The following is a 13,916-nucleotide window of genomic DNA, read 5'->3' on the forward strand; positions in this document are numbered from 1 at the left end:
ATTGTAAAAAGTGCTCTGGTCAGGAAGGGGGTAAAACCTTCCGGGGCTGAAGTGGTTAAGGGATCAGTCCCAAGAAACACATCACAGGGAATGCCACAGGGAAGTCCCATCATGTCCCATGCATCAGAGGGGGCGGGGTCACTGGGTGGCCCCGCCCCCGTTATTTAAGAACCGTCAGACGAGGAGACGCCGTCACACAGCGGGAGCCTCCCTCCATGCCAGCATGGATGCGGAGCGGCCCGGAGAAGAAAATGAAGAAGAGAAGAAGAGAAGAAGGAAGAAGAGAAGAAGAAGATGAAGAGAAGAGCGGGAGCCTCCCCCCATGCCATGGGTGCGGAGCGGCCCGAGGAGAACAAGATAGAAGATGCCGCGGAGGAGATGCTGGATGAGAACGCCGGAGGAAGAACCAGAAGAACCAGAAGAAGAAGAAGATGAAGGAATATAGAAGAAAGAAAAAGCATTTAAATAAAGGAATTGTCAAAAACTGTCTCTTGTCATTTTTAACATTTTTGACAGTTTTTTAGTGAAATGGTAGGGTTAATTACCCCCTTACCATTTCACACAGGGGGAGGCCGGGATTTGGGGGTCCCCTTGTTAAAGGGGGCTTCCAGATTCCGATAAGCCCCCTGCCCGCAGACCCCCACAACCACCGGCCAGGGTTGTGGGGATGAGGCCCTTGTCCTCATCAACATGGGGCAAGGTGTTTTGGGGGCTACCCCAAAGCACCCTCCCAATGTTGAGGGCATGTGGCCTGGTATGGTTCAGGGGGGCGCACTCTCATCCCCCCCTCTTTTCCTGCGGCCTGCCAGGTTGCGTGCTCGGATAAGGGTCTGGTATGGATTTTTGGGGGGACCCTACGCCGTTTTTTTTTTTTTTTTTTTGGCGCGGGGTTCCCCTTAAAATCCATACCAGACCTGAAGGGTCTGGTATGGAATTTAGGGGGAACCCCACGTCATTTTTTAAAAAAATTTTGGCCGAGTCCCCCTAAATTCCATACAAGACCCTTCAGGTCTGGTATGGATATTAAGGGGGACTCCCACGTCATTTTTTTTTAAATTTTGGTTCGGGTTTCCCCTGTGGGGAATTCCCATGCCGTTTTTGTCAATGAACTTCTATGTGTATTGTCGGCAATGCAATAGCCGCGGGTAGTTTTAAATGGGTTTTTTCCTTCGAAATGTCATTTTGCTGTCAGACTGTTCTAAACACAGGAAACATGCGCCCCTTTACAGGCATACTATAGACACCCCCCAGCTACGAAATTTAAAGGGATATTACACTTTTATTGTTTGACTTTAAGCATTATTAAAATCACTGCTCCTGAAAAAACAGCCCTTTTTAAAACTTTTTTTTGCATTGATTCATGTCCCCTGGGGTAGGACCCGGGTCCCCAAACAGTTTTTATGACAATAACTTGCACATAAGCCTTTAAAATTAGCACTTTTGATTTCTGCCATAGACTTTTAAAGGGTGTTCCGCAGCATTTGAATTTGCCGCGAACACCCCAAATTGTTCGCTGTTCAGCAAACTTGCGAACAGCCAATGAGCCATGAGTTCGACTCGAACTCGAAGCTCATCCCTACTGAAGAGATTGACGCAAGAGCTTCCATAAGTACTCTACCATCAACCTCTGCAGCTTCACCAGTCCCTCATGATTGCCTCTCCCTGGAACAGGATCTGGAAAACTTTGGTGAAGAATTATTCACACAGGTAACTACAATTATAGTCTGAGAGGCCTGTAATGCACACAGTGATGGATCTGTGTTAATATCATCATATTGTCCCATAGAAGCTCCTTTCTGACTTTAGCCACTCTGACCACACAATCACCAGGACGATACTTTCCCTTCTGGTCATATGTCCAACTCAGACACTTTTTGACCCACCCTCACACACGCTAGACAAAACACACCCTTTGAAGTACTATGTACAAACACAGAACCACAGAGACACCAAATCTCTGATGTGTACTCCCTTCTCTTCTCAGACTAAAGTACTAAAGCCAATATAGCGAGTCAAAGATGAAAGGGACCTTTCTATAAACCTTTCGGAAGAAGATTGGGAAAACATTTATTCCTACATCCATAAGGGTTCCACCAATGTTTCAGCACAAGAAAACAGATTTAAGGTTTTCTCCAATTGGTATAAAATGCCCCTTAGACTACACAAAATTCCCCACACCTTACACCCTAACTGTTGGAGGTGTGCAGACAAAGATGGTTCACTCCTTCATATATGGTGGTTCTGCCCCCGAATTCAGCCTTTGTTGACAGAAGTCCATCGCCTCACCACCAAGATAACCACATACCCAATAGAATTCTCCCCGTCCCAAATGCTATTGCATCACTCCTCCATTCCTAGAAAACATTATCACAGATCCCTACCACTTCACCTAATAAATGCAGCAAAAATGTGTATCCCGGCACTGTGGAAAGCAACCACTCCCCCAACTTTGGTGGACTGGTTCAGACACATAAACAAAATTGCAGACATGGAAGAACGGATTCATCAAGCCAGAGATACCCCGACCAAATTCCAGAAAATATGGATGTGCTGGCGCCACTTCCAGACATCTACTGAATATTCCCAAATAATATCCAGGTAAAAATATTTTTTCATGAAACACGATGTCAGCTCGGAGGAGAAGGAAGGAAGCACCCTTACAGATCCCATTTCACCCATATCCCTAAATACTCCCGCCCCAACCCACTTAACCCACAGTGATGATATAGACATACATCACCATCCACTGACAGGGATAAATTCCACCATCACAACCCCTCTCCATATATTCCCATCCCCCCACGCTCCCACACGAAAAGCCCCACGCATCCCTAACCATAGATCTCCCTGTCCCCCCCCATATTCTCACGTCATACACCAAGTCTTTCCTATAGCTATGACAGACGATCCTGACCACAGAAGTGGCCCACTTAAACCACTATACTCGTTAGGGGTTGCTAGTGGTCCGGTGACCGCAACCCTACGAGACTCCATAACTTAGAAACTCATTAGGCCATCTATCAAGGAAGACACACCAAAACCAATAGCTACCAAGAGCTATCACACATGTAGATATCTTGTACGCCCAATAAAAAGCAGATATTCTCACAGACAATATAACAGATATGATTCCTAATAAACACACTAAATAAACTGTGATACCTTGCTTAACCACCTTGTCCGCATCATGCCAGTAATGGTTTTATAATACTACACCTTGAGTTACTCACTTTCATCATTTAAACGCTACCTTCTCATAAACCTTGAATACACATCGTTTTATATGTAAGACTTAACACTGTCATTTTTTCTTCTACCCAATGACTCTATATTTGTAGACCTTATGACTCTGTACACCCATGTATTGTATATAAACTGTATACAATAAAAACTTTCTCTTTGGAAAAAAAAGATCATCATATTGTCCAAAAATGTTTCCTCTTCTAATCTGTGTGTTGTTTCAAAACCCATATGCAATTGAAATAAGATGCATGTCATCATGTAATATAGGTGTACAATATTATTACATTGATCATTTTTTATATACCGCCTAGGACAACATGGAGGTGATTGCTCCCACCAATCCACAAACACCTGAGCCAAGAGGAAAGAAGAGGAAGGATTTGGTGGATGGGACCTCTGCATTTCTATCTCAGGCAGCTGCTGCGTTACACAGAAAACCGGATGACTCCGATGGCTTTGCAATTGTTGTAGCCAACTAACTTAAAATGATGTCCAATCAGCAACGACAGCTGGCGGAAATGTTGCTCCTTGAGGTTCTCCATAAAAGGTGTCAATGGAAAATGAACACAAAAGACCTATTTAGAGGATCAACCAGCTTTTCAAACACCAACACGTTCTGTGCCCCCCATAGTGCCCCAAACATTACATCAGAGGGGCAACACATTGGCGATATCCTCCTGGAGAAAGGCCACCTTCACAGTGGTCACATGATTACAACTATGTACAGTTGTAGATCATTGTCCTTTGTTGTTGAGCTATTGTGTTGTTTGTGCTCATAATTATTTGCAGATTAAAAAAAAGTTGTGTGTGTATAATTAATAATATTGTTTTGTCATTATATTGCTGATATTATTAAGATATAAGAAGATATAACCGGTTATACAAAGCATTATATTATAAAATTATATATATGTAGCGCTGGTAGATTTCTAATCTACTGCTGATAGGTAAATCTTGTGGGTTACTTGTTAGGTGAAGTTAGATTTGCCTCTGTTCCAGCTTGGCTGAGTTGCGTGTGGTTTCCCACTGCGCCTGTGGGTGTCGTTGTCACCATGGGTCAGTGTTGGAAAGGCAACGTGTTGAAGCGTATGAGTGCTCCTCTGTCCCGGAGACAACTCGGTGGAGGTGGTCCTCCAAGTTGCATTCTGGGAGAGGGTATTTATGGGACAGACGCCATGCTTTTTGGTCTTTCATTTTCACCCACCTGCTGGCCCTCCTGGCCGACAGGTATGCGTTAGGAGTACCACCGTGTGGTCCTCCGATCGTAAGGCCCACGTCACTGCAGCGTGTGGGTGGGCCCAGAAGCCTGTCTGGGGCCTACCACAGCGGCAGAGGAATGGTCCTGTGCTGTCTATCCTGTGTGAAGAAGCTGGACAACTGAGGAGATCCCAGGGGAGGACCCGTCATGGAAGGATCATGCAGAGTGCTGGTCTGGAGAGGGGCCTGGTGACTCAGTTGGAGGACGTATCCTGAAGTAGTCTTACTGCATAGTACTGCCGGGTTGGCTTAAAGGTTCAAGTGCTGTGTCTGATATTCACCATAAACCATTCCATCCTGTGGCAGAGGATCATATGGGTTTTGTTTCAAACAAGTCTGTGGCAGAGACTTTTGTTCGTGCTGCGCACAGGCTGCTAGACAAGTGAGAGAAACCTATCCAGGCGGGCAAAGATTAAATCCCACAAAGTGGAGTGCATTCAGCTATAAGTGTTTAATTCCTAACAATGCACCAAAGAATACTAAAGAAAAGGTATTTGAACTTCCCTGCAATTTTCCTTCTACCTCTTTCCTGCTATTATCATTAGTACCTGTTCATTAAAGCATTGGAAAAGATACCCAAGTGTCTGGTGCCTGCATTGTCCGGAGGTAAACTCAACGGGACTCTAGACCCGGTTCTGCTGAAATAGAGGTGGCAAAAGTGAAGGTAACAACCCGTTTTAAACCAGCAGCTCCACCGTGAGTTAGTGCTATATATATATATATATATATATATATATATATATATATATATATATATATATATATATATGAAGGAACCGTTGCATTAAGAATATTATATTGCTGATATTGCATTCTAGCCTTGTTTAACAAAAGTGAAATAAATAAAAAAATTTCTTGTTTCTGATGCATAGATTTGTCTTCTTCTAATAAAATGTACTTTGTGCTCATGTGCTCCTTCTTCTACTTCTATACACATATGTGATCAAACACCACCTCATCAATTTGACCTATAAGTGCCCATCAGTGCTGCATATCAATGCCCATCATCAGTTCCCATCAGTGCCACCTCATCAGTTCCTAACAGTACCACCTCATCAGTGCCACCTCATCAGTGCCACCTCATTTGGTGCCACCTCAGTGCCCATCAGTGCCGCATATCAATGCCCATCATCAGTTCCCATCAGTGTCACCTCATCAGTGCTACCTCATTGGTGCCACCTCAGTGCCCATCAGTGCCGCATATCAGTGCCCATCATCAGTTGCCATCAGTGCCACCTCATCAGTCCCACCTTATCAGTGCCACCTCAGTGCCCATCAGTGCTGAATATCAATGCCCATCATCAGTTCCCATTAGTGCCACCTCATCAGTGCCACCTCGTTGGTGCCACCTCAGTGCCCATCAGTGCCAAATATTAACTCCCATCATCAGTTCTCATCAGTGCCACCTCATTGGTGCCACCTCAGTGCCCATCAGTGCCGCATATCAATGCCCATCATCATTTCCCATCAGTGCCACCTCATTGATGCCACCTCAGTGCCCATCAGTGAAGGAGAAAACACACTTATTTACAACATTTTGTAACAAAAACAAAGAAAAACAAAAAAAGAAATGTTGGCATTTTTTTATGTGTTCAGCAAACAATAAACCCCCCCCAGAGGTGATCAAATACCACCAAAAGAAATCTCTATTTGTGGGGATAAAATGATAAAAATGTAGTTTGTGTACAGTGTAGCATGACTGCGCAATTGTCATTTAAAAAGCAACAGTGCTGAAAGATGAAAATTGTCCTGGGCAGGAAAGGGGGAAGTGCCCGGTATGGAAGGGGATAAAAGGGATATGAAATAACCTGATATAAAGATATATTATACACGGATATTCTGCATGTTGTAAAATTGGCTTCATGTCAGATAACAATGGAAAAGAAGGTTTTATTTCTTTCCCACGATCATTGTTTACTTTTTGTGGTTTTGTTTCCGGTTCGTTTGTTTGTTTCCGATCATGTGCACTACCATTCCCTCTATTATTTTCCTACGATTACTATACTATTGATTACTATGATCGTTCCTTGTGTTCACAAATGGAAACAAGTTTTGGTAAGAGTTCCCACTGCCTAATGCCACTAATACAAGTTGTAGGGCCACAACACAAGTGCATGCAGAGTACATGATTGCAGTGTGCCATCTATAGGGGAAAATATTTGTGTTCAGGGGCGTAACTACCACCATAGCGACCCATGCGGGCGCTATTAGGGCCCGCAGTGGAGTGGGGCCCAGTGAGGATGAGAGCACCGCCAGCACAGTCTCCCAGCCAGGGGAAGAGAGAGGAGAGAAAGAGGTGCGCTGTCCGTATCAGCAGAGAGCTGAATTGCCCGATATAATAGCTTTCATTAGAACTTCCAGTGTTCCCGGGGCTCACGTCATAGCTCCACCTCTTGGCCCGGCGCCTTTGATAGACAGAATGCTGATCCAATGCAGGACATGTGACGTCATCAAAGGCGTCGGGCCAAGAGGTAGGGCTATGTGACGATGAGCCCCGGGAAGACGGGAAATTCAAATGAAAGCTATTACAATGGGCAATCCCGCTCTCTGCTGATCCGGGTGGCTTGCCTCTTCCTCTGCATAGGTGAGGCTGTATGGGGCACAGGCAGACCAGGCTGTATGGGGCACAGGTCACGCTGTATGGGGCACAGGTCACGCTGTATGTGGCACAGGCAGACCAGGCTGTATGGGGCACAGGCAGACCAGGCTGTATGGGGCACAGGTCACGCTGCATGGGGCACAGGTCACGCTGCATGGGGCACAGGTCACGCTGCATGGGGCACAGGTCACGCTGTATGTGGCACAGCTCACGCTGCATTGACACTAGGGCAGCTGTGGGGGGGGCTGTTTGCAGGGGGGCCCCATACAACATTTTGCTATGGGGCACTGCTATTTCTAGTTACGCCCATGTTTGTGTTAGGGGTTTATGATGGGGGGGATGGGGAAAGAGAGAAAAGATTAGTGCTAGGAGGAGGATTGAGGGCAGTGGTTGGCATTTGGTGGAGGAGAGGATTTGTCCTAAGAGGTAAGTTGGGGGGAGTATTTTGTGCTAGGAGGTGGGATTTGGAGGGGGGATTGTGCTAGGAGGGGTAATTTGGAGGGGGGATTGTGCTAGGAGGGGTAATTTGGAGGGGGGGTTGTGCTAGGAGGGGGGATTTGGAGGGGGGATTGTGCTAGGAGGGGGGATTTGGAGGGGGGATTGTGCTGTTGGGAGGTATAATTATCATTACTACTGCAAAACGAATCTTCTCCCTTCTGTACTCTGATCTCCGTGTCCTATAATATTCATCCAGCATCACCCTGTGTAGGAGGATGTCACCCCTCCTCCATCCACATTCCTCTCCGGTGTCAGAGACTTTCAGGTTAGTTTATTTTCTGCTGTCAGCGATGGCATCTGGTGATCTGAGAGCTGAGCTGGAATGTTCCGTCTGCCTGAACATTTATACCGATCCTGTAACCCTGAAATGTGGTCACAACTTCTGCCGGGTCTGTATTGATCGTGTGCTGGATACACAGGGGGGGTCTGGAGGATATTCCTGTCCTGAATGTAGAGAGAAGTTTACGGATCGTCTTGCACTGCAGAAGAACTTGAAACTACGTAACATAGCAGAGACTTTCCTGTCTGCTCGGCCAGATCAAGAGGAGTCCGGGGTCTTCTGTACTCACTGTGTGGACTCTCCTGTATCTGCTGTTAGATCCTGTCTGCACTGTGAGGTTTCTCTGTGTGAGAAACACCTGGGGGTCCACAAAAAGTCCCCAGAACACATCTTATGTAACCCCACCTTGTCCATGGAGAGCAGGAAATGCTCAGTCCATAAGGAAGTTTTGAAGTATTTCTGCACTGAGGATGAAACCTGTATCTGTATGTCTTGCTATGTCATTGGAGAACACACAGGACATAAGATTAAGTCACTGGATGAGGCTTCTGAGAAGAAGAAGGAGACACTGAGGAATGTTCTGCAGAAACTTCTGACAAAGAGAGAGGAGACGGAGGAAAGAGTCCAGAGTCTTCAGGAACACAGGAGGAAAGTAGAAGAAGAAGCAGCTGGTGACACCGAGAGAGTCACTGCCCTGTTTAGAGATCTCAGGAGACGTCTGGAAGACCTGGAGAAGAGAGCCCTGAGGGACATCTCCGGGAGGGCAGAGCGGATCTCCATCTCCATCCGGGATCTGGAAATAAAGAAGGAGGAGCTGTCCAGGAAGTTGCGTCACATTGAGGAGCTTTGTAACGTGACGGATCCACTGACTGTCTTACAGGAATCAGACACAGGTGACTTGTGTGATACTGAGGATGGAGATAATGAGGACCGAGAGAGACATGAGGAACTCCTCCATGATGGAGGGGGTCTGGATGTGGCGGGGGTGTTACACACAGGTTTATCTGATATAATAACAGAGGTAAATGTATACTTCTATATACAGGTAGCTGCAGACATATTACTGGATGGAAACACAGCTAATAATGATCTACAGATATCAGATGACAGGAAAACTGTATCCAGGTCAGATATAGACCAGAATCACCCAGAAACACCAGAGAGATTCCAGGATTATCCTCAGGTGATGAGCAGTCAGAGTTTCTCCTCAGGGAGACATTACTGGGAAGTGGATGTCGGGGGATCAGATAGATGGACAGTCGGGATGTGTTACCCCAGTATAGAGAGGAGAGGGGGGATGGAGTCATGGATTGAAGTTAATAAGAAGTCATGGGGATTGGACAGGTGTAATAATCAGTATTCGGTGATACATGACAGTGATGAGATCCTCTTACCCACCAATCCCTCCAGTAACAGAGTCAGGATATATCTGGATTATGAGGCCGGGCGGATCTCCTTTTATGATCTGTGTGACCCGATCCGACATCTCCACACCTTCACCACCACCTTCACTGAGCCCCTCCATGCTCTGTTATGGGTATGGAGAGGTTGTATAAAGATATGAGGGGGGAGGCGGGAGATGTGAGAACTCCGCCCACAGTCTGGTGATGTCACACAAAGCATTGGAATTCATTTAAAGCATAACTTCACTTTTGTTGAGAAATAAACATTCCCCTCCGGGTGATCTCTGTACATTGTAAGGATCAGAACAACCTTTGTTGTAGATTCCAACCTTTTGTTATTCTGAAAAAAAAATCCCTGTTTGTTCCTCTCTACCTCTGTCCTCAGTGGGTCTAATGGGCGGGGCTTCATAATGATCAGTCAGCTGTGCACCTGCAGGGCTCTAATGAGGAAAGTGGCGGAGTCTGCATCCCTTTAGATGTGATTTCCTGTTGGAAGTATCTCTTCCAAAAATGACATTTGTGTTGCAGGGGATGCCTGAAATCTGACTTGTATCTTAGTGCAGACTTCTGGGAAAATCATTCAGCCAATCACACAAGCAGGAAATTATGTTTCTGTGGGGTGTGGTCAGTACACTCTCTGTGTACACAGCGCCTCCAGGTGGCCATATTGTATTTACAGAAAATTACAGCGGCTGCAGATTGAAAAGGAAAGGTCATTATTAATAACATTCAATTACAATATGACTTGTGTCCCGATTGGATGCGCTGGATTATTTTTTCTTTATTTGATATTTTTTCCCCCACAAAAGTGAAGTTACCCTTTACTTTCAGGGAATTGTTAGAATACAAAATGGTGCGTTTTTGGTTCAATAGACTTCAATGGAGAAGCTGCAGAAAAGCGTGTAGTGCGTTTTTACTACGATCTTACGGCTTTTGTGTTTTTAATCTGCCCGACAACAAATTGTCCAAAAAAAAGCATAAAAACACATCAAAGATGAATGTGGAAAAACAGAAAATGCACCGCAAAAAAACACGACAGGAACGGATCAAAAGCAAACGGCATAGGTGGGAACCGGGTCTAAAGCCCCCTACACACTATTAGATTTTCTGCAGATTTTTGTCTTCAGATTTACCAAAACCGTATAATATGAGGTCACACCTTAAAAGTTTCCATTTGTATGAAATCAGGCCGACCCTCACACTACATGGTTTCTGTAATCTGAAGAGAACAATCTGCAGAAAATCTAATAGTGTGTATGGGGTCTAACATTCCAATTACACCGTGAGGGTGGGTGTGGCCTATCTGTCTATCCATCCAATAACAATCTGACATCATACTTTCTCTGTAAGTTCTAAACAGAAAACTATCCCAATGTGTGACATCATCCATCTCCTCCCCCTGCCCCTCCCCTACATGTGATCCCTCTGTGTGGGGGGCACCATGATCAGACATAGGGGGTGGGGTATGGTCACTGTGATGGGATGGATGGGGTCACCTCTTCTCTCTCTCCTCTCTGCCCCTCCCCCTCCTTTATCTCCTCCCCGCCCCTCCCCCTCCTCTCTCTCCTCCCTGCCCCTCCCCTACTCTCTCCTTCCTGCCCCTCCCCCTCCTCTCTTTCCTCCCTGCCCCTCCCCTTCCTCTCTCTCCTCCCTGCCCCTCCCCCTCCTCTCTCTCCTCCCTGCACCTCCCCCTCATCTCTATCCTCCCCGCCCCTCCTCCTCCTCTCTCTCCTCCCTGCCCCTCCCCCTGATCTCTCTCCTCCCCACCCCTCCTCCTCCTCTCTCCTCCCTACCCATCCCCCTCCTCTCTCTCTCTCCTCCCTGCCCCTCCCTTTCCTCTCTCTCCTCCCTGTCCCTCCTCTTCCTCTCTCTCCTCCCTGTCCATCCCCTTCCTCTCTCTCCTCCCTGCCCCTCCCCTCCTCTCTCTCCTTCCTGCTCCTCCCCTTCCTCTCTCTCCTCCCTGCCCCTCCCATTCCTCTATCTCCTCCCTGTCCCTCCTCTTCCTCTCTCTCCTTCCTGCTCCTCCCCTTCCTCTCTATCCTCCCTCCCCCCACTCTCTCTCCTGCCTGCCCGTCCCCCTCCTCTCTCTTCCCCCTGCCCCTTCCTCTCTATCCTCCCTGCCCCTCCCCCTCCTCTCTTTCTCTCTCTCCTCCCTTCTCTCTCCCCCTCCTCTCTCTTCTGCCTGCCTGCCTGGATTTCTTTTACAGGCAGCGGAAGGGAACATCCCCCTCCCCCTCCCCCCTCCTCCTCCTCCCGCTGCCTCTCCAGGCTCTCCTGTGTGATTGGGGAGCCCGGTACTCCATCCAACAATGCCCCCCAGGTTTCAATAGAGCTGGCTGTGGACTGCATGGTCCCCGGCCATCTCTATGGTCCTGGGAGGCCAGAAGAGACGTTGTGATGTCACTTCCTCTTCTGGTAGATGTAAACACCGCCATTTTTTTTCCTGGAAAACAGAGATCAATGTTCTTTATATCTCATACTTTCCAGGGTAGAGGAGAAATCTGAGGTCTTATAGACCCCAACATCTCTCCATAAAGAGGACCTGTCATGTCTTATTTCTATCACAAGGGATTTCTTGTGATAGCAATAAAAGTGATAAAAAATAAATACATAAATAAAGAGACAGTTTAAAAAAATAAAAAAATAATAAATAATACATATTTTTTTTAAGTGTCCCCACCCCCTGTGCTCACACGCTTATGTAAGTCAAGCACACATATGTAAATGGTGATTGCCCCACACATGTGAGATATCACCACAAACGTTATAGTGAGAGCGATAATTCTATCACCAGATCTCCTCTGTAACTCTAAACTGGTAACCTGTAAAAAAAAATTTAAATTGTTGCCTATGGAGATGAAGTATCGTAGTTTGGTGCCATTTTACGAGCGTGCGCAATTTGAAAGCTTGACATGTTTGGTATCTATTTACTCAGCATAACATTATCTTTTACATTATAGCAATAATTAGCTTATTGATTGTGTTTTTTGCATTAAAATTAATTAAAGTGTATTTTTCCCAAACAATTTGTGTTTCAAAAATTGCAGTGTAAATAACGTGTGACAAAAAAATTGTAACAACCGCCATTTTATTCTGTAGGGCCTCTGCTTAAAAAAGAAATATATATATATATATATATATATATATATATATATATATATATATATATATATATGTTTTCATATTATAGTTCTTCCCTTTATAGTACTTGGCAGTGTTACAGATAGCTATGGAAGGGGGTTCCTTATCTGTTCTCAACCTCAGTCCTCAGCTCTTTATATCTCGACTATCTATATAAATATACACTCTTTTTATAGGTCATAGGCTTTGCTAAAACATGGAGCTCTGCTTCTTGTGCTCGTGAAAAAGGATCCAATGACTCTGAATACAGAGTATCCTTCTGGGTGATAAACTGCATACTCAGTATGGGTATTGTCATCCTCAGTATAAAACTGCGATCAAATCTACAAAAAATGAAATATCTGGGTCTTCAGGGAGTGTGTCCTTCACGGGGCTCACAGCAGCTGATTCCTACGTCATCAATGTAACACGTGTGGTTTCCTTTGTCTCCAGCCTCCTCCAATAGAGGCAATAAGGTGGCTGGATACAAATGTACACATTTTTCATTGTTAGATTTGTACATAAACAAACAAAACAAATTCATATTATGAACCTTTCATTAGACAAACATTTAGTTAACTGTATATTTGCTGCGCAGAATGTGGGACCATTAAAAATTAAATAGTTGACCAAAATAATGTCTGTAACTTTGTCTAACAGCACCTTTGTATAAAGCTACAGCTCTGATATATCGGGGTGAACCCTTCATTACTGGGTCCAGCTTCTATAAATATATTACAATGGCTTGTTTTCTATCATGGAAATGTTAAATGGAAGTGATCTCGCGCATTCAAATCTATTCACACATAATGAGATATTGCAAAAATTGTAAAAGTGCGTAATAATAATCAAGTGAATAAAATACAGTGGGTGAAATGTCTCAATAATCAATAAAAATGATTTATAAGAATGATGATAAGAATATAAAGTGCTCTATATCAATGCAGTGGGGGTTCAGGTTCATAAAGTGAACAAGTGAAGGGCTCAATCCTGGCCGTGAAACTGCATAAAGTGACTCAGTGTTATAATAAATAAAGAGGTTGGCCAAAGTTGATAAAAGTCCTCATAGAAAGTCTCCAGGTAACATCAGGCTCCCAGAACTCTCACCTTAATGAATATCAAAACAGGCATCGTTATTGGGTATCTGTTTCTATATCTGTATACAGCGTCATAATTTTGCCCAAAACGTTCTCATCCATTCATCACGGCTTTGATCCTTTCCTCTCCGCTTTCAATGCAGCACACTTGCCTGTTACAGTATGTTCCACCAAGGCACAAAAAGCCCGGTGGAAAAGAGAGGGAGAAAAGAAAGCCTCCAATAGTATAGTATGTTGGGTAAGTAAAATAAAGTTTTATTTAAGGGCTTCAAGATGGTCTCTTACATTAAAACAGTAAAAACGAGCAAGTACAGGTGGAACGGCATTTAGAGCGCCTCCTTACATCACTTCTGGTTTACGTCTGCTCTCCGCCACTCCCTACGCGTTACGTCACCGCATGTGACTTCATCTGGGGAACC

At 45.1% G+C, this 13,916-nt stretch overlaps 1 protein-coding gene and 1 long non-coding RNA gene across 2 annotated transcripts; both read left to right on the forward strand.

The window, feature by feature from the left end:
• Positions 1-1,559: 1,559 nt before the first annotated feature.
• Positions 1,560-4,065, forward strand: LOC141133859 (uncharacterized). Its single transcript, XR_012243125.1, has 2 exons — positions 1,560-1,707; positions 3,555-4,065. It is a non-coding gene; the product is annotated as an uncharacterized lncRNA (long non-coding RNA).
• A 3,654-nt stretch (positions 4,066-7,719) lies between these two features.
• LOC141133856 (E3 ubiquitin-protein ligase TRIM39-like) lies at positions 7,720-12,395 on the forward strand. The gene has a single exon (XM_073623439.1). It carries the CDS (start codon positions 7,813-7,815, stop codon positions 9,439-9,441), a length of 1,629 nt encoding a protein of 542 aa, XP_073479540.1. The 5' UTR covers positions 7,720-7,812; the 3' UTR covers positions 9,442-12,395.
• Positions 12,396-13,916: the final 1,521 nt, after the last annotated feature.

Source organism: Aquarana catesbeiana, linkage group LG03 (genome assembly GCF_042186555.1).
Source record: "Aquarana catesbeiana isolate 2022-GZ linkage group LG03, ASM4218655v1, whole genome shotgun sequence".
Taxonomy (NCBI): domain Eukaryota; kingdom Metazoa; phylum Chordata; class Amphibia; order Anura; family Ranidae; genus Aquarana; species Aquarana catesbeiana.